Here is a 24,863-nt window from a genome sequence, read left to right as displayed (position 1 = left end):
ATCTCTACATTAAAGTATTTTTGCTTATCTAGACGTATGACAGACAGCCTTAAAAATACATTTTCATAAACAACTACTATACAACATGCGTTATGTCATTCATATATTTTAGCTGCTTTATCTTACGATTAAGTTATTAATTATTATTATTTTTTATTTGTATAAATTGTTTTTGAATTTTATCTATTGCCTTTGAATTTTCTTTATTCTCTGAATTTACCTTAAAAGTAAAAACTCATCGTAAAAATAAAATAAAATAAAATGTAAGTAATAAATAAAAATAAATAAAATAAAATATAGTAAAGAAAAAAGTGTGTATTATTTATATATTTTTTTAATATCTAATAACAACAAAATTATTTGCGATAGCACATGTATTTGTGATGTTTATATTAACGATTATTTTCATAAACATTTCTATCCTAAAAAAATAAAAAAAGAAATTTCATAAATATCATGTTATTTTTAGCACAAGTACTTTATCTAAAATTTTGTTTATTGTTGCATTTTAGTTATCGATAAATTTTCAATTTTTCAACTTGTACGTAAAAAGGAACAAAGGTTGCAACGGAGAGAGCGACAGAGGAGAAGGAAAATGGCCATGAACGTATATGCTTTGATCTAGTTTTGAATTATGTAAAACATAACATATAAAACAGTATACTTCGGAAAACCAAACATAGCGAAAATAAATTTTACGAAATCATAAGCGATGTTTCTTTGCAAATATGAGTCATCCACCTCATTATACAAGATTCTTGAAAATACATATACATATTTTTTTTATTTTTAATTGGTTTCCCACGAAAGTGCGAAAGTAAATAAATGTCTTCGAGTAATTACTTTTAACCAATTCTTAAAAATTATAATAAACGATTTCAGATATGAAAAAAATTGCGAAAAAATAATGACAAATATTTGCGCGATGAGTCTTGGAATCTCTGTGCAAATGAACCGCATTTAGGGGGATTTTATTTCGGGATCTCCAGGAATGTGACGTGGTTGCGTCGGTTTCGTTATTTCAAACCCATGATCGGGACTCCAGCTGGAGCAACCACAACACGAGCCTCGTTATTCGGTGCTAATGACGCTACGCGGCCTGAATTTATGGTGTTGAGAGTTAAGGGTCTTCCGCGATTTCTCTCGGAGATCATGCGAGGGAGAAATGCACTACGTATAAATCGAGCTTTCGCGGAAGCTTTCACGCGTCTCTGAAAAACACACGATAAATAGTGATTATGATAATTTAATTAAGAAATCATATTAGTGTGTGAAGCAAACAGAAGTGTAAGAATACGCTTGACAAACAATTAGACATGTATCAATTCTTCAAAAAATTAGACATGTATCAATTCTTCAAAAAATTTTTATGATTTGAAAAAGACAGAGATGTAAAACACGCAAATCTTTTAAAATACGTTAAATTTGAAAGCAATGTAAATATTCCGTTACGTATTGATATTTGTCTGAATTCGGAAAACATAATTATTGACGACCTTAGAGCTTGTTTTTAAGACATGCCGAGTATTAAGATCGTCATCAGATTTCAATGGCCTTTCGAAAGAGAAAGATTGTAATTGTGCGATATATACTTCTGAAATATTTCTTAATAATATAATAATGTGTTAATTGCAGTTTATATTTCAACAAAGAATTATACTTCAATCTGCATAGAATTTCAATAGATAAGGTAAGTCATTAGAAAAAAAAATATTTATCTTATATATTATATAACAATTAAATTTAGTTAAATTCATAAGGTTAATATAGTATAGCATATCGTGTGTAATAATAAAGTCTATTAAGCTTTTTCCTAATTAGCTTTGTTTAATAGAAATTGATTATGTATTCATCGTAATTTTTCATTAAAAAATACAATCAATATAAAAAGCTCTGCATTATATTTCATTTACGCTTATAATTTTTTTAAATAAAGAAATATTACAGATACTTGAAACAAGAAACTTGACATGGGGAGATTGTTGTTGAACCTGTTATTAAACAGCTGCTTATTCATAAACACAATAGCTTTTTTATTTAACTTCGACTCTTTTTTTAACAACGATGAGCCCAAGCCAGAATTCCGTTTACCGAACTATATTATACCAGTGCATTATGATATCCAGCTCGATCTGACATATTTTGACGCAGAAGGAAATCTATTCAAATATATCTTCGGGATATGCAATGTCGATATTAACATTATTCGTCCAACAAAAGATATAAGTTTGCACGCAAAAAAGCCGCAAATAGAAGTACAGAATGCTATCCTCACCAATATATCGTCATTAAAACTTTATAAACCAACAAATGCTACATATAACAGTGAAACTCATATTCTCGTCTTTCACTTTAATGATCAATTATCAATTGGAAATTATACATTAATGATGAACTTCACCAGCTTTCCGAATGATGATGGAAGTTTCTTGAGAATTACCTACGCAAACTCAAATAAAAATAAAGCGTGAGTAAATGTTGAATATACTGTAATAAAAAGTATCTACAGTAAAATACATTGAAAAATTATTCTTAATAATATAATTCACTAAAAAACAACGGATATATATATACATATATATATATATATATATATATATATATATATACATGTATATCATCTAAGCTTATATTTTATTACAATTTTTAATGCCAATAACTTTTAATGCTGATTGAAATATTTCTTGTTATATGAGATATGTTATTAAAATGTGGTAGGTGGTTTATCGCAACACCATTCCAAGCAATTGGAGCTCGACAATCGTTTCCATGTTGGGACGAGCCAGGATTAAAAGCGACATTTAAAATCTCTGTTAAGCATTATGCAAGGTATATAGCTGCATCAAACATGCCGATAGAACATGTAACTAATGATGTTAAGCATGAACTCTTGACAAAATTTAAAACCACTCCTTTAATATCTACTTACCTCGTCTTGTTTGTAATATATGATAAGTTCCCTCTCGACCTACAATTCGAACAGCAATATATCCAAGAAACAGTGTTTGCAGATAATGTCACCCAACTTATCACAATGAACCTCAAAAGATGGAAATATTTTAAAGATATTTCAAATATGTATCATCATATTATTTTAGACAGTCAAAATAATATCACCAAGAAACTTATTCTTTACAGGTATAAGTATATTAAAGTATTAAAGTATTAAAGTATATAATAATTGGAATACATGAAAAATCATTAAACATTAGACTTAATAAAAACTTTACATATTCACATTACAATGGTTTTTTAGAGATGCAACTATTTTCTACAATGATGAATTAGATTCTGATATACACAAATTGGATGTAATACGTAGAATAGGATATGAACTGGTACATCAATGGTTTGATAATCTGATCAGCCCAGTCCATTGGCCTGACTATTGGTTGAACGAGGGTATTGCTATATTGCTGGGAACAGATGTCATCAATCAGGTTGTTTCTTTGATTACATATATTGCTTTTTTGATTATATATATTAAAAGGAACATTAATTGACAATGAATAAGTTTGTTGTAAATTCATTAAGATCACAAATTTTGATTATGTTTAAACTTTTAAATTTTATAAAAATTCTCTAAAATGAAGAATACGATACGTATTAATTTAAAAATAAAAAAGCATATTTATTTGTAATAATATCTATAATCTCAGATAATTAGTGGCACGTATATCATTACGGAAAAACTCTACTATATTATCCTACACTCAATAAAAAATAAGAAAACCATCTTAGTGCAATAATTGTAAACAATTATTGTTATTTAATACAAAAAGTATATATACGAGCTCTCTTTTTCTATTAAAAATATTTTCTTCTTTTTAAAACTATTGATTATTTGGTTCAAACTTTTATAATAAAACATTTATAGGATTTTGAAGATCTCCGTATGTGGGATCTATTCATGGTTCAAATTCAACAAGAAGCCCTTCGTTTCGACAATTCTCCAAGAGATATTATGAAGCCTCTTACATCAGAAATCAATAAACTGTCTGAAATTGATTCACTTTTTTCTTTTTCTTTTCATATTAAAGGTAAGATAAAGCAACTACAACAATAATAACACATAATTAAATAGTTCATAAATTTCTGAACGTAAATAACATAAAAAAAGTTAGAAAAATTAATTTTTCCTCAGTTTATTTATATGTATATTAATCTCATAGAAAAGAAAAGAGAAGATAGAATTTAAATATAAAATTTAAAGTTTTTTATAAAATTATAGATACGTTTTTATGAATTTATGGGCACTAGAATAAATTATTATTTAATTGTAGACGTATTTTATGATTTGTCATTATCGCAGCACCTGTCATACTGCGTATGTTGCGACATTTTCTTACCGACCAGGTATTCCAAAGGGGTATTGAGATATTTCTTAGCAAACAGTGAGTAATATAATAATTACGTATTATAAAAATGGAAGTTGTAATGGAGATTAAGAATTTCATAAAATATTTTGAATTTTCCTATTTTAAAATATATAATTTTTTCTTTTATTTCCTAGTCTTTGTTATTATGTTCTTCATTTTCGGGCAACTATATGCTTCTATTTTTATTCCAATTTTTATATGTCTTTTCTACCACAAATCATTTTCTTTATTATATTATTTAAATAATTTACATTAAGTTGTATGTGCTGCAAAATTATCTGTACATATCAAAATATATAATTGCTTTCCTGTAATCTATACAATTTCTATAATGTTTAACATCAATCATTTGTAATTTTTTATAAATTTAGCAAATTTAGTTCGGCATCTATTGATGATTTCTGGGAAAGCATGCAAAGTGCTCATAATGCAACTAATATGGAAAGAATTATTGTGAGAGAAATAATGAATGCTTGGACAAAGCAAAAACATTATCCTATTTTAAAGGTTGCACAGATATATGATTACACAAATTTTCATTATGTAAGAATAACAGTAGAAAATATTGAAAATCATTGGCACATACCTGTAACTATAACTACGCAGACTACATCAAATTTTACGATACATCCTTGGAAATTTTTCTATAATTGGAAAAAGTCAAATTCTACTTGGTTTATGGATATTGCTACAGATGGCCATATCGATGACTGGATAATAGCTAACTTACAACAAATTGGTAATATTTTCTAATAAATTACTAATACATAAAAGAATTTAATAATACATAAAGTGTATTGTTTATACCATAGGATATTATCGCGTTAATTACGAACTTAAAAATTGGCAAAATATTGCGAAATATTTGAACTCTGGAAACTATAATAAAATACATGTTCTCAATCGTGCTCAAATTATCGACGATGCTTATTATTTCTTGTCATCACGCAAACTCGATATGTCTACATTTTTGGATCTTGCGAAATACTTATCGCAAGAGACAGATTTTGTGGCATGGTATCCTATGATCAAAGCTCTTGAAGATATGTCAAGTATCTTTCTAACATCGGACATAAAAGAAAATGCCGATTTATTCAAGGTAAATAATAACAGACTTTTTATTAATAAATGTGTTTTTCATATATATTAGATTATTACATATAAAATATATAAAAAACAAAATTGTCAAACAATTTCGTAAAATATACATATACGAGAAAATTTAGTTGCACTTTTACATAATTTTTTTCGGATAAAGAAAATTTATAAAAAAGAAATTTGCATATCCTCAATTTTACATTCTAGATATTAAACATTATATGTTAATAGTTTATATGTTAATAATTAAATTATTTTTGCGTTAATATTAAGAGTGCTTTAAATGAATGTAGAAATAATAATTACATGCTAATTTTAAAAAAGTTACATCCAGTTGTAAGAGAAAACAATCTATTATAGAAGAATACTTATCGATTACTTTTGTTATAAATATACTGTTCTTAAAAAATTTATTAAAATATGTTACAAAGAATCTAAAATTTGTAAAATTTGTGAAATATTTTTTAAAGGCATATTATTTATTAATAAAAATTTTTTTATGAAAGAAATTTTTCATAAGAGAAATATTTAATGGAGTCCTTGAACGCCTTGGATATGAAGAACGTTCTGAAGAAAATGTCCTTACTAAATGTTTAAGACAAGAAGTTGCCAAATGGGCATGCATTTTCAAGGACCCCACATGCATACAAATGGCCAAAAATAAATTGGAACGACATATTATCCATTCTGAAAAGTACTTTTTTTATCATCTTTCTGTTGCAGTCTTTTTTGTATCTTGTACAATGCATGCTAAATAATATATTAAAAATAATTATACTATTATTATATTTTACGTTATTATATTTTATTATATACATATATATATTTTTTCTAAATATTTGTGTAATAAATTTTTCTCTTGATATATTATATAGAGTTTTACCGTGGTGGAAACAATGGACATATTGTAACGGTATAATGATGGAAAAAAATTTAAACCATACTTGGTCGATAATATTAGAAAAATGGGCGTCAGGTTCTGATCATAGAAATTTAGAATTTTTAACTTGCGTTGCACATCCTACATTCATCAAAGAATATTTGAATGAAGAAAGTTTACAAGCATATCTCAAAAAAACATATTTTTCTCAGAAAAATATAATTATAAACTTTCGAAACATTGACCGTGTTAAAAGATTTCTTTCTATAATTATGAGACATGCAAAGAACGATGAAATACTTGAATATATATTGCAAAATTTTATAAAAGTAAAACCCAGGTAAAATAATTATATGTTTGAATAAAAATAAATATATTCTCACAATTCATAGATATGTATTACGTAAATGTGTTTATATCTGCTATTTTGGTTTTATAGGGAAATTAATATGTACACAGCATTGGTTATTATAATTAATCATGTGTATTCTAAGATACAACTACAGAAGGTATTTTGAATAAACTATGTATACTTATTTATTTGTATCTCGATATTAATCGCATCTATCTTTCTATGTACATAATGTCTTTTAATCTAATTATACTGGAAAAAAGAATTATATCGCATTAGCCTTTGGTGTACAATTAACTTATTTTGTTGAAGTAAATATCGAATTCATTTTAACTGAATAAATATCGAAATAATTCATTTTAGATTACAAATTTCGTGGATAATCTTGTAAAACGAAATATTTTAAATACTAATCGTTTGGCGAATATTTTCTTCCCTAATAAATTTTACAAGGTAAATTTTGTGTGATTCAGATATTATATTCATTTCAATATCTTTTATTTGTTATAAAATATTTATAATAAAATAATGGAATAATTTATTTATCCTATAATAAAATCAGAAAGTATATTCTTATAGTCCAAAAAGATTGTTATTTATTGACAGTAAGTGTAAAAGTAATTTATTTTAGGTATATGCAAGAGCTGTTATATCTGAACGAATTTCGTTTATTCGTCGCAAGATAAGAAAACGCTTTTTTGAAATCACGAAATTCATCTGAAATACAGTCAGAGGAAAGTTGTCAAATTTGAATGATTCTTTTATTAATCTATAAATAGTACAAATTGTATCGCTTGGAAATCTATCTCAATTATAAGTCATTGTTTTTATTATTTTTTTAACAAATCTTTAAGATAAAAAAACACTAATAAAGTCTCTAAAATCTATCAATTATAATTTTTTAGAATATAAAACTATTCGAAAAAATTATCATTTCACGCTTTAAAAATATAATAATGCTAAAAAATAGTTTATTATATATATAAAACATTTTATCATTACTATATAGACAAAATAAAGTGTACATAATTCTGTCAAAAAAAATATATATATAGATTTAATTATATTTCTGTATGATGTATTTTAATCTAAATAATTATATTACTATCCTTAAAGATAAATGAACAATAATTTATTTCAAATTATACATATTCGATACAAAATGTATTCATATAAGAAATATAAGTTTCGAAAAAAGTCTTCGAGAAGTTTTTGCGAATTCCATTCTGTAATCAATGATAAAATTTATTATATAATATTATGCATATTCTTAACAACATTAAAAAATTAGATGTTATTATGTTGTTATAATATTATAATGTTATATTGTTATATTATATATTGTTAAATTGACTAATGCTACAACATTTATATACAATATTACTAATCGTCAATTTGTGTTAATGTTAAAATTATTATTATATGTTCGCATCTCTTTTGTAATTTATAATGTAAATACAATATATAAATTATATAGCCTAATTCTTATATTATTATCTTTTTTATACTTTTTTATATTCAAAAATTTCTGATTTATCATAATGTATTTGTATTTAATATGTTAAAAATTAAAGTTTCTCATGATTTCTCTCAAAAAAGACGAGAAAGAAATGTGCTATGTATAAATCAAGCTTTCGCGAAAGCTTTCATTTCTGCTCGCTCTTTCAGCTTTTATCTCTGATAAACACAAGATAAATAGCGTGATTATGATAATTTAATTAAGAAATCAATGTGTTTTTGAAGCAAACAAAACTGTAGCAATGTATCTACCAAACAATTAGACACACAATTTTATAAATTCTTCATAAAATTTTTTAATGATCTGAAAAAGACAGAGATGCAAAGTACGCAAGTCTGTTAAAATACGTTAAATTTGGAAGCAATGTAAATATATTCCGTTACATATTTTGATATTTGAATGTGTCCGTGCAGTAAGAAAACACAATTATTGATGACTTTAGAGCTTTCTTATAAGACATGGCAAGTACCAAGATTGTCGTTAGATTTCAGTAGCCTTTCGAAAGAGAAAGATTGTAATTGTGCGATATTTATTTCTGGCATTAACAATCCATGATAATAATGTGTTAATTGCAGTTCACATTTCAACAAAGGATTACACTTCAATCTGCATAGATTTTCAATAGAGTAAGGTAAGTCATTAGGAAGAAAAGAAATATATATATATATTTCTTTTCTTATTTCTATATAAGACCTATATGTATATATATATATATATACATATATATGTCTTATATATTATATAACAATTAAATAGAATTTAATTCATAAGATTAACATATAGCATATCGTGTGTAATAATAAAGTTTATTCAACTTTTTCCTAATTAGCTTTGTTTAATAAAAATTGATATATTTGAAATATTTTTGTATTCATTCTCGTTATTTTTCATTCAAAAAATACATCCAATATAAGAAGCTCTGCAATGTATTTCATTTACGTTTATATTTTTTTTTAATAAAGCAACAAAAACCAAAAACTTGATATGTGGAGACTGTTGTTAAAACTGTTATTAAATAGCAGCTTAATAATAAACGCAATAGGTCATTTATTTAACTCAGATTACAAAGTAGACATGCCAGTTGGATTCCGTTTACCTGATTATATTATACCAGAGCATTATGACATCCAGCTGGATCTAACACATTTTGACACAGAAGGAATTCTGTTCAAAAATATCTCCGGCACATGCAATGTCAATATTAAGATTACTAGTTCAACGAAATATATAAGTTTGCATGCGAAAAAGCCGCAAATAGAAGTACAGAATGCTATCCTCACCAATATATCGTCATTAGAACTTTATGAACCGACAAATGCTACATATAACAGTGAAACTCATATTCTCGTCTTTCACTTTAATGATCAATTAACAATTGGATATTATACATTAAAGATGAGCTTCATCAGTTTCGCGGATAATGGTGAAAGTTTCTTGAAAATTGCCTACGCAAACTCATATAAACATAAAGGGTGAGTGAATTTTGAATATACTGAAATAAAATGTATCTAGCTTTGAATAAAATACATTGAAATAATTATTCTTAATAATGTAATTCACTAAAAAAAAACAAATATATATATATATATATATATATATATATATATATACATATATATATATATATATATATATATATTCATTTTTTTAGTGAATTACAATATTAAGAATAACTTTTAATGCAAATAACTTTCTGCTATACTTTAAAATAACTTTCAATGATGGTTGAATATTTCTTGTTATATGAGATATGCTCTCTATTAAAATGTGGTAGGTTGTTTATCGCAACACCATTCCAAGCAATTGGGGCTCGACAATTGTTTCCATGTTGGGATGAACCAGCATTAAAAGCGACATTTAAAATCTCTATTAAACATTATGCAAAGTACATGATTTTATCAAACATGCCGGGAGAAACTGCAAATGGAAATGATAAAAACGTACACTTGACAAAATTCGAAACCACTCCTTTAATATCCACTTACCTCGTGTTGTTTGTAATATATGATATGTACCCTCGTAACCCACAGTTCCACGAGCAATATATTCAAGAAACAGTGTTTGCAGATGATGTCACTCACTTTATCACAATAAATTTTTTAAAGAAATGGAAATATTCTGAAAATATTTCAGATATGTATAATGTCAATTTAGATAGTCATGATAATATCGCCAAGAAACTTATTCTTTACAGGTAATACATAAGTATATTAAAGTATTAAAGTATTATATAATAATTGGAATACATAAAAAATCATTAAACATTAAGATTAATAAAAACTTTACGTATTTGCATTACAATGATTTTTTAGAGATGCAACAATTTTCTATAACGATGAATTAGATCCTGATATGCACAAATTGGACGTAACACGTACAATAGGATACGAACTAGTACATAAATGGTTTGATAATCTGATCAGTCCATCCTGGTGGTCTGACTATTGGTTGAACGAAGGTATTGCTATATTACTGGGAACAGATGTCATCAATAAGGTGATTTCTTTATCTGTTTATATATAATGTTTGTTGATTATACACAATAAAAAAATTATTATTTCATTATTATATATTAGAAATTAATTGACAACAAAAAAGTTTGTTCTGAATTCATTACAATCATAACTTTGATTGTATAAATTTTTTTTATTTTATAAAAAATCTTAAATATGAAGAATGATTTAATTAAATTCAAAATACGATACGTATTAATTTAAAAATAAAATATCATTTTTTGTAATAATATTTATAATCTCAGATAATTAATTCGCATTGCATATATATCATTTCAGGAAATTTCTGCTATATTTTTTACACTTCATAGAAAATAAAAAAACCATTTCACTGCAATAAACAATTATCGTTATTTAATACGAAAAATATACACGAGCTTCTTTATTAAAAATATTTTCTTCCTTTTGAAACTATTGATTATTCGATTCAAACTTTTATAATAAAACGTTCATTTATAGGGTTCTGAAGATCTCCGTATGTGGGATCTATTCGTGGTTCAAATTCAACAAGAATCTCTTCGATTGGACAATTTTACAGAAGGTGTTATGAAACCTCTTAGATCAGAAATCAATAAACCATCTGAAATTGATTCACTTTTTTCCTTTTCTTTTCATATTAAAGGTAAAATAAAGCAACTACAACAATAACATAATAACACATAAGTAGATTGTCCATAAATTTCTGAACGTAAATAACATGAAAAAAGTTAGAAAAATTAAATATATAAATTAATTTTTCCTCAGTTTATTTATATGTATATTAATCTCATAAAAAAGAAAAGAAAAGGTAGAATTTAAATATAAAATTTAAAGTTTTTTATAAAATTATAGATACGCTTTTATGAATTTATGGGCACTAGAATAAATTATTATTTAATTGTAGACGTATTTTATGATTTGTCATTATCGCAGCACCTGTCATACTACGTATGTTGCGACATTTTCTTACCGACCAGGTATTTCAAAATGGTATTGAGATATTTCTTAGCAAACAGTGAGTAATATAATAATTACATATTATAAAAATGAAGGTTGTAATGGAGATTAAGAATTTTATAAAATATTTTGAATTTTCCTGTTTTAAAATATATAATTTTTTTCTTTTATTTCCTAGTCTTCATTATTATGTTCTTCACTTTCGGGCTATCTGCTTCTATTTTTGTTCCAATTTTTATACGTCTTTTCTACCACAAATCATTTTCCTTATTATATTATTTAAATAATTTACATTAAGTTGTATGTGCTACAAAATTATCTGTACATATCAAAATATATAATTGCTTTCCTGTAATATATACAATTTCTATAATGTCTATCGTCAATCATTTGTAATTTTTTATAAATTTAGCAAATTTAGTTCGGCATCTATTGATGATTTCTGGGAAAGCATGCAAAGTGCTCATAATGCAACTAATATGGAAAAAATTATCGTAAGAGAAATAATGAATGCTTGGACAAAGCAAAAACATTATCCTATTTTAAAGGTTGCACAAATATACGATTACACTAATTTTCATTATGTAAGAATAACAGTAGAAAATATTGAAAATCATTGGCACATACCTGTAACTATAACTACACAGACGATATCAAATTTTACGATACATCCTTGGAAATTTTTCTATAATTGGAAAAAGTCAAATTCTACTTGGTTTATGGATATTGCTACAGATGGCCATATCGGTGACTGGATAATAGCTAACTTACAACAAATTGGTATAAATATTTTCTAATAAATTACTAATACATAAAAAGATTTAATAATACATCAAGTGTATTGTTTATACCATAGGATATTATCGTGTTAATTACGAACTTAAAAATTGGCAAAATATTGCGAAATATTTGAACTCTAGAAACTATAGTAAAATACACGTTCTCAATCGTGCTCAAATTATCGACGACGCCTATTATTTCCTGTCGTCAGGCAAACTCGATATGTATACATTTTTGGATCTTGCGAAATACTTATGGCAAGAGACAGATTTTGTGGCATGGTATCCTATGATCAAAGCTCTTGAAAATATGTCAAGTATCTTTCCAATATCAGACACAGAAGATATCGATTTATTCAAGGTAAACAATAACAGACATTTCATTAATAAAAGTGTTTTTCATATATTATATATTAGATTATTACATATAAAATATATAAAAAACAAAATTGTCAAACAATTTCGTAAAATATACATATATAAGAAAATTTAGTTGCACTTTTACATAATTTTATTTGGATAAAGAAAATTTATAAAGAAAAGATTTGCATATCCTCAATTTTACATTCTAGATGTTAAACATTATATATTAATAGTAAATTATTCTTGCGTTAATATAAAGAATGCTTTAAATGAATAATAGAAATAATAATTACATACTAATTAAAAAGTTACATCCAATTTTGAAAGAAAACAATCTATTAAAAAGAATACTTATCGATTACTTTCGTTATATACGAGGGTCGTTTGATGTTTGGTAAAAAATAAAACACGTTATTTTTGAAAAAATTTATGTAATTTCTTAATATAGTCTCCATCGAGGTCTATACACTTAGTCCATCAAATTTCCAATTTTTTAATACCTTCGGAAAAGTAGGCTGATGAGGCGTCACCAAATGGATTGTGACGCAATTTCACGAAAATTTACCAAACTTATCAAACGACCTCCGTATATTGTTACTCAAAAATTTATTATGAAACATTTTACAAAAAATCTAGAATTTATAAAATTTGTAAAATATTTTGTAAAAACATATTACGTATTAAAAAACAATTTTTTTTATTATTTAATTTTTTAATAAGTTATTAATATTTTTTAGTTATACTTTTTTATTATAAATAAAAAATATATGGAACACAATATTCCAAATGTAGAATTATAATTATATAACAAATTTTTAGGAAATCATGAAAGGTATATTTAATTTAGTCCTTGATCGCATTGGATATGAAGAATATTTTGAAGAGAATGTCTTTACTAAATGTTTAAGACAAGAAATTGCCAAGTGGGCATGTGTTCTGAAGGATCCTAAATGCATACAAATGGCCAGAAATAAATTGGAACAACATATTATGCGTTCTGACAAGTAAATTTTTTTTAATTTCCTGGTGTAGTCATATCTTCTTTGTATCTTGTGCAATGCATGCTAAATATTAGAGCTAATATATTTTAGCTAATATATTAGAAATATATTAGAATAATATATTATATGTATAGAAACAATTATATATATATATATATATATATATATATATATATATATTATTATTACACACACACACACATATATATATTTTTTTTTCTAAACATTTGTGTAATAAATTTTTCTCTTGGTATATAGAGTTTCACCGTGGTGGAAACACTGGACATACAACAACGGTATACTAATAGAAAAATATTTAAACGGTTCTTGTTCGTTAATATTAAAAAGAGTGTTTAGTTTTGATCATAAAATTTTAAATTTTCTAACTTCCATCAAAGAACATTTGAATAAAGAAAGCTTACAGCCAGATCTAGATCACAAAAGACATTCTTCGCAGAAATATATATTTGTAAACTTCCAAGACACTGACAGTGTTAAAAAATTTCTTTCCATTATGAAGCATGCAAAGAACGATAAAATACTTGAATGTATATTGCAAAATTTAAAAAAAATAAAACCCAGGTAAAATAAATATATGTTTCGTAAATATTTCTCACAATTCATATAGATATTTATCATGCAAATGTGTACATATCTGCTGTTTTGGTTTTATAGAGAAATTAATATGGTCACAGCATTGATTATTATAATTAATCATGTGTATTCTGAGGCACAACTGCAGAAGGTATTTTGAAAAACTATATATTGTATACTTATTTATTTATATCTAGATATTAATTCTATCTATCTCTATGTATACATAATTTTTTGATCTAATTATATTGGGAAGAAAAAATTATATCGCATTATACTTTCGTGTAATAATTAATTTATTTTGCTGACAGTAAATATCGAAATAATTCATTTTAGATTATAAAGTTCGTCGATAGTTTAATAAAGCAATACATTTCAAATGTTAATAATTTAACGAACATCTTACCGAGCATCTTGCTAGACACTGAACTTGACAAGGTAAATTTTGATTCAAATATTATATCCATTTCAATATCTGTTTTTAATTATCGTAAAATTTTTTATCTCTTTTTAAATAAAATATATACATATAATATATATATATATATATATATATATATATATATATATATATATATATACACTAAAAATTTAGAAGATATTTTGCTTCGTAGTGAACTTGACAAGGTAAATTTTTTGATTCAGATATATTCATTTCAATATCTTTTTATTTATCATAAAATTTTTTTATCTTTTTAGATAAAATATATACATATGATATATATGATACATTTACATGTATATATATATGTATGTATGTATATATATATATATATATATATATATATATACATGTAAATGTATCATATATATCATATGTATATATTTATCTAAAAAGATAAAAAAATTTTATGATAAATAAAACGATATTGAAATGAATATATCTGAATCAAAAAATTTACCTTGTGAAGTTCACTACGAAAATATTCTCTAAATTATTAGTATCTAAAATATATTGTCCCATAAGATTATCCGCAAACTCCGTAATCCGTACTCCGTAATAAATAATATAAATATAATATTATAAATAATTTGTTTATCCTACGATAAAAATCAGAAAGTATGTATATCAGAAAGTATATTATATTCTTATAGTGCAAAAAATTGTTATTTATTGACAATGAAAAAATAACTTATTTTAGATACATGAATATATGAGAACTATTATATCCAAACAAATTGGTTTTATCCGTCGTAAGATAGGAAAACGTTTAAATGAAATCGAGCTTATCCAAAATCGAGCCAGAAAAATGTTGTCAAATTTGAATATTACATTTAAATTAATCTATGAATAGTACAAATTATATATCGCTCGGAGATCTATCTCAATTATAAATAATTTTTTTATTATTTTTATTCTTTCAAACAAATCTTTAAAATAAGAAATATTAACAAAGTCTGTAAAATCTATCAGTTCTAATATTTTTAAATATAAAACTATTCGAAAAAATTATCATTTCAAGCTTTAAAAATATAATAATGCAAAGAAATAGTTCATAGATGTAAAACATTTTATCATTATTATATAAGGACAAAATATAAAGTATATATAATTCTGTCCAAATAGATATATGTACATATTAGGTTGGCAAATAAGTTCGTTCCATATGTATATATATATATATATATATATATATATATATATACATATGTAGACTTAAATTATATTTCTCTATAATACTCTACTATATTTTTTATTCTAAATAATTATATTATTATCCTTAAAAATAGATAAACAATAATTTTTTTCGAACAGATATATATTCGATACAAAATATATTCATGTAAAATATAAATTTCGAAAAAATCTTCGAGATGCTTTTTATTGCGAATTTCATTCTTTGATCAATAATGAAATTTATTTATATTATTATTAGATTTTTATAGCTTAACATAAAAAATTATATATATTGTTATATTGTTACAGTAATATATTGACTAATGATATATTAAATAATTTAACATTTAATATTATTAATATTAATGTAACATTTAAGATTATTATTAATTAAGATTTAATATTATGTGTAATATTATTAATCGTTAATTTGTATTAATGTTAAAATTATATTATATGTTCGCATCTCTCTTATGATATTTATAATATAAATACAATATATAAAAATTGCATAGCACAAATTCTTATATTATCTATTTTATACATATTTATAATTCAAAAATTTCTGATTTATCATAATACATTTTATATTTGGAGTTAAAAATTAAAAGTCTCTTGCGATTTCCCTCGAAGATCAGGCGAGGGAGAAATGTACTATGTATAAGTCGAGCTTTCGTTTGTGCTCACTTTCAGCTTTTATCTGTGATAAACACAAGATAAATAATGTAATTATGATAATTTAATTAAAAAATCATCAATGTGTTTTTGAAGCAAACAAAACTGTAACAATGTGTTTACCAAACAATTAGGTAGGTAATTTTATAAATACTTTATAAAATTTTTTAATGATCTGAAGAAGACAGAGATGTAAAGCACGCAAGTCTGCTAAAATATGTTAAATTTGGAAGCAAATAAATATGTAAATATATTCCGTTACATGTTTTGATATTTGAATGTGTCTGTGAAGTGGCAAAACACAATTATTGACTTTAGAGCTTGTTTATAAGATATGATAAGTACCAAGATTGTCGTTAGATTTCGGTGGTCTTTCCAAGAAAAAGATTGTAATTGTGCGATATCTTCTGGCACTAACAATCTATGATAATAATGTGTTAATTGCAATTTACATTCCAAAAAAAGATTACACTTCAATTTGCATACAATTTCAATAGATAAGGTAAGTCATTAAAGAAAAAAAGAAATATATATATATATATATATATATATATATAAACATATAAATATATATATATATATATGTATATATATCTTATATATTATATAACGATTAAATTGAGTTTAATTCGTAAGATATAGCATATAGATATAGCCTATAGATTAACATATATTGTATGTAATAATAAAGTCTATTAAGCTTTCTCTTAATTAGCTCTGTTTAATAAAAATTGATATATTTAAAACATTTTTGTATTCATTCTCGTTATTTTTCATTCAAAAAATGCATTCAATATAAGAAGCTCTGCATTGTATTTCATTTATGGTTATATTTTATTTAAATAAAGCAATAAATCATCATATATCTGAAGCGAAAAACTTGACATGGGGAGACTGTTATTAAAATTGTTATTAAATAGCAGCTTAATAATAAACGCAATAGGTCATTTACTTAACTCCGATTACAAAGTGAACATACCAGTTGAATTACCGGCTTATATACCAGAGCATTATGATATCTTGCTGGATCTAACACATTTTGACAAAGAAGGAAATCGGTTCAGAAATATCTACGGTGAATGCAATGTCAATATTAAGATTACTCGTCCAACGAGATACATAAGTTTGCACGCAAGAAAGCCGCAAATAAAAATACAGGATGTTACCCTCATCGGTAGATTGAAATTAGAACTTAATTATTATTATTATTATTATAAACCAGCAAATACTATATATAACAATGAAACTCATATTCTCGTCTTTCACTTTAATGAACAATTATCAATTGGAAATTATACATTAATGATGAACTTCATCAATTACGCGGATGATGGTGAAAGTTTCTTGAGAATTGCCTACGCATACTCAAATAGAAATAAAGCGTGAGTAAATGTTGAATATACTGTAATAAAAATATCTATAGTAAAATATATTGAAATTATTCTTAATAATGTAATTCAATAAAAAAACGGATATATATATATATATATATATATATATATATATATCCGTTTTTTTTTAGTGAATTACATTATTACATTATTAAGAATAATTTTTAATGCAAACTTAAAGTAACTTATAATGATGATTGAATTGTATTTCTTATTATATGAAATATGCTATTAAAATGTGATAGATGGTTTATCGCAACACCATTCCAAGCAATTGGAGCTCGACAATTGTTTCCATGTTGGGACGAACCAAGATTAAAAGCGACATTTAAAATCTCAGTTAAACATTATGAAAACTATATGATTTTGTCAAACATGCCGATAGAACATAAGGCAATTAATATAACTAATGTTAAATACGTACTCTCGACAAAGTTCGAAACCACTCCTTTAATATCTACTTACCTCGTGTTGTTTGTAATATATGATAAGTTCCCTTTCGACTCACAATTCGAACAGCAATATATCCAAGAAACAGTGTTTGCAGATAATGTCACTCAACTTATCACAATGAACCTCGAAAGATGGAAATATTTTAAAGATATTTCAAATATGTATCATCATATCATTTTAGACAGTCAAAATAATATCACCAAGAAACTTATTCTTTATAGGTATAAATATCTTTATAGGTATAAATATATTATAGGTATAAATATATTAAAGGTATAAATATATCTTTATAGGTATAAATATCTTTATAGGTATAAATATATTAAAGTATTAAAGTATAATAATTGGAATACATGAAAAATCATTAAACATTAGACTTAATAAAAACTTTACATATTCACATTACATGGTTTTTTAGAGATGCAACTATTTTCTACAATGATGAATTAGATTCTGATATACACAAATTGGATGTAATACGTAGAATAGGATACGAACTGGTACATCAATGGTTTGATAATCTGATCAGCCCAGCTCATTGGCCTGATTATTGGTTGAACGAGGGTATTGCTACATTGCTGGGAACAGATGTCATCAATAAGGTGATTTCTTTATCTGATTACATATAATGTTTTTTTATTATATACAATAAAAAAATTATTATTTATATTATTATGTATTAAAATTGATAATGAAAAAATTTGTTGCAAATTTATTAAGATCATAGATTTTAATTGTTTAAGTTTTTTAATTTTATAAAAAATCTAAAGTAAAAAGAATGATTTAATTAAATTTAAAATATGATACGTATTAATTTAAAAATAAAAAAAATTTTTTTATAATATTATCTATAATCTCAGATAATTAGTCGCACATATATCATTATAGAAAAATTCTACTATATTTTCCTACATTTAATAAAAAATAAGAAAAACCATTTTAGTGCAGTAATTGTAAACAATTATTGTTATTTTTTTAATACAAAAAGTATACATATACGAGCTCTCTCTTTCTATTAAAAATATTTTTTTTCTTTGAAAATTACTGATTATTTGGTTCAAACTTTTATAATAAAACGTTCATTTATAGGATTTTGAAGATCTCCGTATATGGGATCTATTCGTGGTCCAATTTCAACAAGAATCTCTTCGTTTGGACAATTCTCCAAGGGGTATTATGAAGCCTCTTATATTACAAGTCAATAAAACGTCTGAAATTGATTCACTTTTTTCTTTTTCTTTTCATATCAAAGGTAAGCTAAAGCAAACTACAACAATAACAACATATAAGTAGATTGTCCATAAATTCCTGAACGTAAATATTACGAAAAAAAGTTAGAAAAATTAAATATATAAATTAATTTTTCCTCAGTTTATTTATATGTACATATATTAGTCTCATAGAAAAGAAAAGAGAAAGTAGAATTTAAATATAAAATTTTTTATAAAATCACAGATATGCTTTCATGAATTTATGAGCACTAGAATAAATTAGTATATTAGTATTAATTATATGTACTTTATGATTTGTCATTACCGCAGCGCCTGTCATACTGCGTATGTTGCGACATTTTCTTACCGACCAGGTATTCCAAAGGGGTATTGACATATTTCTTAGCAGACAGTGAGTAATATAATAGTTACGTATTATAAAAATAAAAATTAAATGCAGATTAAAAATTTTATAAAATATTTTAATTTTTCTATTTTAAAATATATAATTTTTTCTTTTATTTTCTAATCTTCTTCATTATTATGTTCTTTCTCTTTCGGGCAACTATCTACTTCTAGTTTTACTCCCATTTTTATATGTCTTTTTTACCACAAATCATTTTCCTTATTATATTATTTAAATAATTTACATTAAGTTGTATGTGCTGCAAAATTATCTGTCGATATCAAAATATATAATTGCTTTCCTGTAATATATACAATTTCTATCATGTCTATCGTCAATCATTTGTAATTTTTTATAAATTTAGCAAATTTAGTTCGGCATCTATTGATGATTTCTGGGAAAGTATGCAAATTGCTCATGATGCAACTGATATTGATAGAATTATTGTAAGAGAAATAATGAATACTTGGACAAAACAAAAACATTATCCTATTCTAAAGGTTGCACAATACGAACAAATTACTTATCATTATGTAAGAATAACAGTAAAAAATAATAAAAATCATGGCATGGAAAATTTGCATATACCTGTAACTATAACTACACAGACAATATTAAATTTTACGATACATCCTGAGAAAATTTTACATGATTGGAAAAAGTTGAATTCTACAAAGTCTACTTGGTTTATGAATATTGATATAGAAGGCCATATCGGTGACTGGATAATAGTTAACTTACAACAAATGGGTAATATTTTCTAATAAATTACATAGATATTTTCTAATAAATTACATAAAAGGATTTAATAATACATAAAGTGTATTGTTTGTACCATAGGATATTATCGTGTTAAATACGAACTTAAGAATTGGCAAAATATTGCGAAATATTTGAACTCTGGAAACTATGATAAAATACATGTTCTCAATCGTGCTCAAATTATCGACGATGCCTATTATTTCCTGTCGTCAGGCAAACTCGATATGTACACATTTTTGAATCTTGTGAAATATTTATCGCAAGAGACAGATTTTGTGGCATGGTATCCTATGATCAAAGCTCTTGAAAATATATCAAGTATCTTTCCAATATCAGACACAGAAGATAATATCGATTTATTCAAGGTAAATAATAACAGACATTTCATTAATAAAAGTGTTTTTCATATATATTAGATTATTACATATAAAATATATAAAAAACAAAATTGTCAAACAATTTCGTAAAATATACATATACGAAAAAATTTAGTTGCACTTTTACATAATTTTATTTAGATAAAGAAAATTTATAAAGAAAAGATTTGCATATCCTCAATTTTACATTCTAGATGTTAAACATTATATATTAATAGTAAATTATTCTTGCGTTAATATAAAGGATGCTTTATTCCAAATGTAGAATTATAATTATATAACAAATTTTGAGGAAATCATGAAAGGTATATTTAATGGAGTCCTTGAACGCATTGGATATCAAGAATATTCTGAAGAGAATGTCCTTACTAAATGTTTAAGACAAGAAATTGCCAAGTGGGCATGTGTTCTGAAGGATCCTAAATGCATACAAATGGCCAGAAATAAATTGGAACAATATGTTATGCGTTCTGACAAGTAATTTTTTTATAATTTTTCTGGTGCAGTCATATCTTTTTTGTATCTTGTGTATGCTAAATAATATATTAGAAACAATTATATATATTTTATTATATGCATATATATATATATATATATATATATATATATATGTTAAATATTTGTATAATACACTCTTCTCTTGGTATATTAGAATTTTATCATGGTGGAAACAATGGACATACTGTAACGGTATAATGATGGAAGAAGATTTAAACGGTACTTGGTCGATAATATTAGAAAAATGGGCGTCAGGTTCTGATCACAGAATTTTAGAATTTCTAGCTTGCATTGCACATCCTATAGCTATCAAAGAATATTTGAATGAAGAAAGTTTGCAAGCATATCTAGATCTGAAAAAAACATATTTTTCTGAGAAAAATATATTTGTAAACTTCCGAGACATTGACCGTGTTAAAAGGTTTCTTTCCATGATTATAAGACATGCAAAGAACGATGAAATACTTGAGTATATATTGCAAAATTTTGAAAAAGTAAAACCCAGGTAAAATAAATATATATTTTGTAAATATATTGTTACAATTCATATGGATATTTATCACTTAAATATATCTGCTTTTGATTTAATAGGGAAATTAATACGTACACAGCATTGATTATTATAATTAATCATGTATATTCTGAGGCACAATTACACAAGGTATTTCAAAAAACTATGTACTGTGTATACTTATTTATTTGTATCTCGATATTAATCTCATCTATCTCTCTATGCACATAATTTCTTGATCTAATTATAATGGGACGAATTATATCGCATTGGACTTTTATGTAATAATTAACTTATCGAATATATCGAAATAATTCATTTCAGATTATGGAATTTGCGGATAATCTTATGGAACGATACATTTTAGATACTAATAATTTAGAGGATATTTTGCTTCGTAGTGAACTTGACAAGGTAAATTTTTTGATTCATATATATTCATTTCAATATCTTTTTATTTATCATAAAATTTTTTTATCTTTTTAGATAAAATATATACATATGATATATATGATACATTTACATGTATATATATATATATATATATATATATATATATACATATATATATACATACATGTATATATAAGATATGTTTTATCTGTGTAGATACTTATAAATTACTTATGATAACAATCAGAAAGTATGTTACATTATATTCTTATAGTGCAAAAAAATTGTTACTTACAATGAAAAAATAATTTATTTTAGTTGCGTGAATATGTAAGAGCTATGATATCCGAACGAATTTTATTTATCGTTCACAAGATAGCAAAACGTTTACATGAAATCCGCCTTATCCAATGTCGAGCCAGAAAAATGTTGTCAAATTTGAATAATTCACTTATTGATCTATGAATAGTACAAATTATATATCGCTCGGAGATTTATTTCAATTATAAATAATTTTTTTATTATTATTATTTTTTTTAAACAAATCTTTAAAATAAGAAACATTAATGAAGTCTGTAAAATCTATCAGTTCTAATATTTTTAAATATAACACTATTCGAAAAAATTATCATTTCAAGCTTTAAAAATATAATAATGCAATAAATAGTTCATAGATAAAACATTTATTTCATTATTAAACATTTATATCATTATTAGGTAAAACATTTTATCATTACTATACACAAAAGTATATATAATTCTGTCCAAATATATATATGTACACATATATATATGTATAGACTTAAATTATATTTCTTTACTATATTTTTTATTTTAAATAATTATATTATTATCCTTAAAAATAAATAAACAATAATTTTTTCGAATAGATACATATTCGATACAAAATATATTCATGTAAAATATAATAAGTTTCGAAAAAATGTTCGAGATGCTTTCTATTGCGAATTTCATTCTTTGATCAATAATAAAATTTATTATATATTATTATTAGATTTTTAATAGCTTAACATAAAAAATTATATTGTTATATTGTTACAGTGATATATTGACTAATGCTTTAACATTTAATATTATATCTAATATTATTAATCGTCAATTTATATTAATTTTAAAATTATATGTTCACATCTCTCTTGTGATTTATAATATAAATACAATATATAAAAATTGTGTAGCACAAATTCTTATCTGTTTTATTACATTTATTGCATTTCTTTTACACATCTTTTTTATACATTTTTATAACTTAAAAATTTCTGATTTATGGATTTGTAAAGTTTATTTACTAATACAATTAATGAGCAACATTTTCTGTAATATTAATTATAATCAAATTTTCTCATATTTATATCAGTTTTGATAAAATGCAATTTTGATTAATTGCTAAGAAACAGAGAATAGAAATATATCAGAAAACCTACATTATTATGTATAAAATATCAATAAAAGAAAAAAAAAAAATATATATATATATATATACACATATATAATGATATTTTTCTCCTCCTAATTATAAAAATTATGAATCTCTTAAATGTTACGAAAAAAATGAGTAAACAAAGTAAAATAAGAAAATACAAAATAAATTTGATGTCTCCCACACTATGTGTGCATATTTGAACACGTGTGTTGCGTCGAAATTAACATTCCATCGGTGGAAGTTTCGCGGTATTTCGTGGAGTTCTTATAACGATGGCCATGACACGATAATAATATGTCGTCGAGCTACAAAATCAGGCGGTGTCTTTGAGGGCTTTAACATAATAAATTAATCTATTAACGCTGCGATCGTCTGCATTCCGACGGTGGAGAAGAGACGAGAATGGGTTTCGAGAGATCCCTGAGCGGTTCATCGTAATCCTCAATTAGGCCTAAATTGATTATCCCGAATTAATGTAGTCGATATTGCTTGCTCAGGCTTCGAAATAATGCGACGAAAAAAGTTTATACAAAAAATAAGCCTCTGCTTGTTTTCTCGCTGGGAAGTCATTTCTCTCGTCAATATACATAATAAACAACTTGCATTAGAAACAAATCTGACTTTAAACTATATAAATGACTTTAAACTATAAAACTATTCACTGATGTCAAAAGTGACAGTCAATATTTTATCGATTCCGAAAATTTGAT

The 24,863-nt window shown here is 24.5% G+C and overlaps 2 protein-coding genes across 3 annotated transcripts; both read left to right on the top strand.

Annotated features, from left to right (window-relative positions):
• The first annotated feature begins 1,624 nt into the window (after positions 1 to 1,624).
• LOC105248666 (glutamyl aminopeptidase-like) lies at positions 1,625 to 23,201 on the top strand. Of its 2 annotated transcripts, none has more exons than XM_025413950.1 (14): positions 1,625 to 1,690; positions 1,948 to 2,467; positions 2,719 to 3,138; positions 3,257 to 3,440; positions 3,878 to 4,040; positions 4,313 to 4,394; positions 4,751 to 5,118; positions 5,192 to 5,478; positions 5,984 to 6,001; positions 21,615 to 21,784; positions 21,960 to 22,310; positions 22,397 to 22,466; positions 22,641 to 22,730; positions 23,028 to 23,201. In XM_025413950.1, exons 2-14 carry the CDS (start codon positions 1,971 to 1,973, stop codon positions 23,172 to 23,174), a joined length of 2,847 nt encoding a protein of 948 aa, XP_025269735.1. In that variant the 5' UTR covers positions 1,625 to 1,690; positions 1,948 to 1,970; the 3' UTR covers positions 23,175 to 23,201. The 2 variants fall into 2 exon arrangements, with proteins under 2 accessions (XP_025269735.1, XP_025269736.1); XM_025413951.1 differs by having other exon boundaries at positions 1,649 to 1,690; positions 1,937 to 2,467.
• Positions 8,741 to 15,733, top strand: LOC105248665 (glutamyl aminopeptidase-like). The gene is made up of 13 exons (XM_025413952.1): positions 8,741 to 8,859; positions 9,191 to 9,700; positions 10,003 to 10,422; positions 10,541 to 10,724; positions 11,201 to 11,363; positions 11,654 to 11,735; positions 12,090 to 12,457; positions 12,534 to 12,817; positions 13,639 to 13,823; positions 14,079 to 14,402; positions 14,496 to 14,565; positions 14,751 to 14,852; positions 15,557 to 15,733. Exons 2-13 carry the CDS (start codon positions 9,213 to 9,215, stop codon positions 15,707 to 15,709), a joined length of 2,823 nt encoding a protein of 940 aa, XP_025269737.1. The 5' UTR covers positions 8,741 to 8,859; positions 9,191 to 9,212; the 3' UTR covers positions 15,710 to 15,733.
• Positions 23,202 to 24,863: the final 1,662 nt, after the last annotated feature.

This window comes from Camponotus floridanus, unplaced genomic scaffold, assembly GCF_003227725.1.
Source record: "Camponotus floridanus strain SB8 unplaced genomic scaffold, Cflo_v7.5 scaffold72, whole genome shotgun sequence".
Classification (NCBI taxonomy): Eukaryota; Metazoa; Arthropoda; class Insecta; order Hymenoptera; family Formicidae; genus Camponotus; species Camponotus floridanus.
Note: the sequence above shows the minus strand (reverse complement) of the source record. Positions and strands in the feature narration are given on the sequence as shown.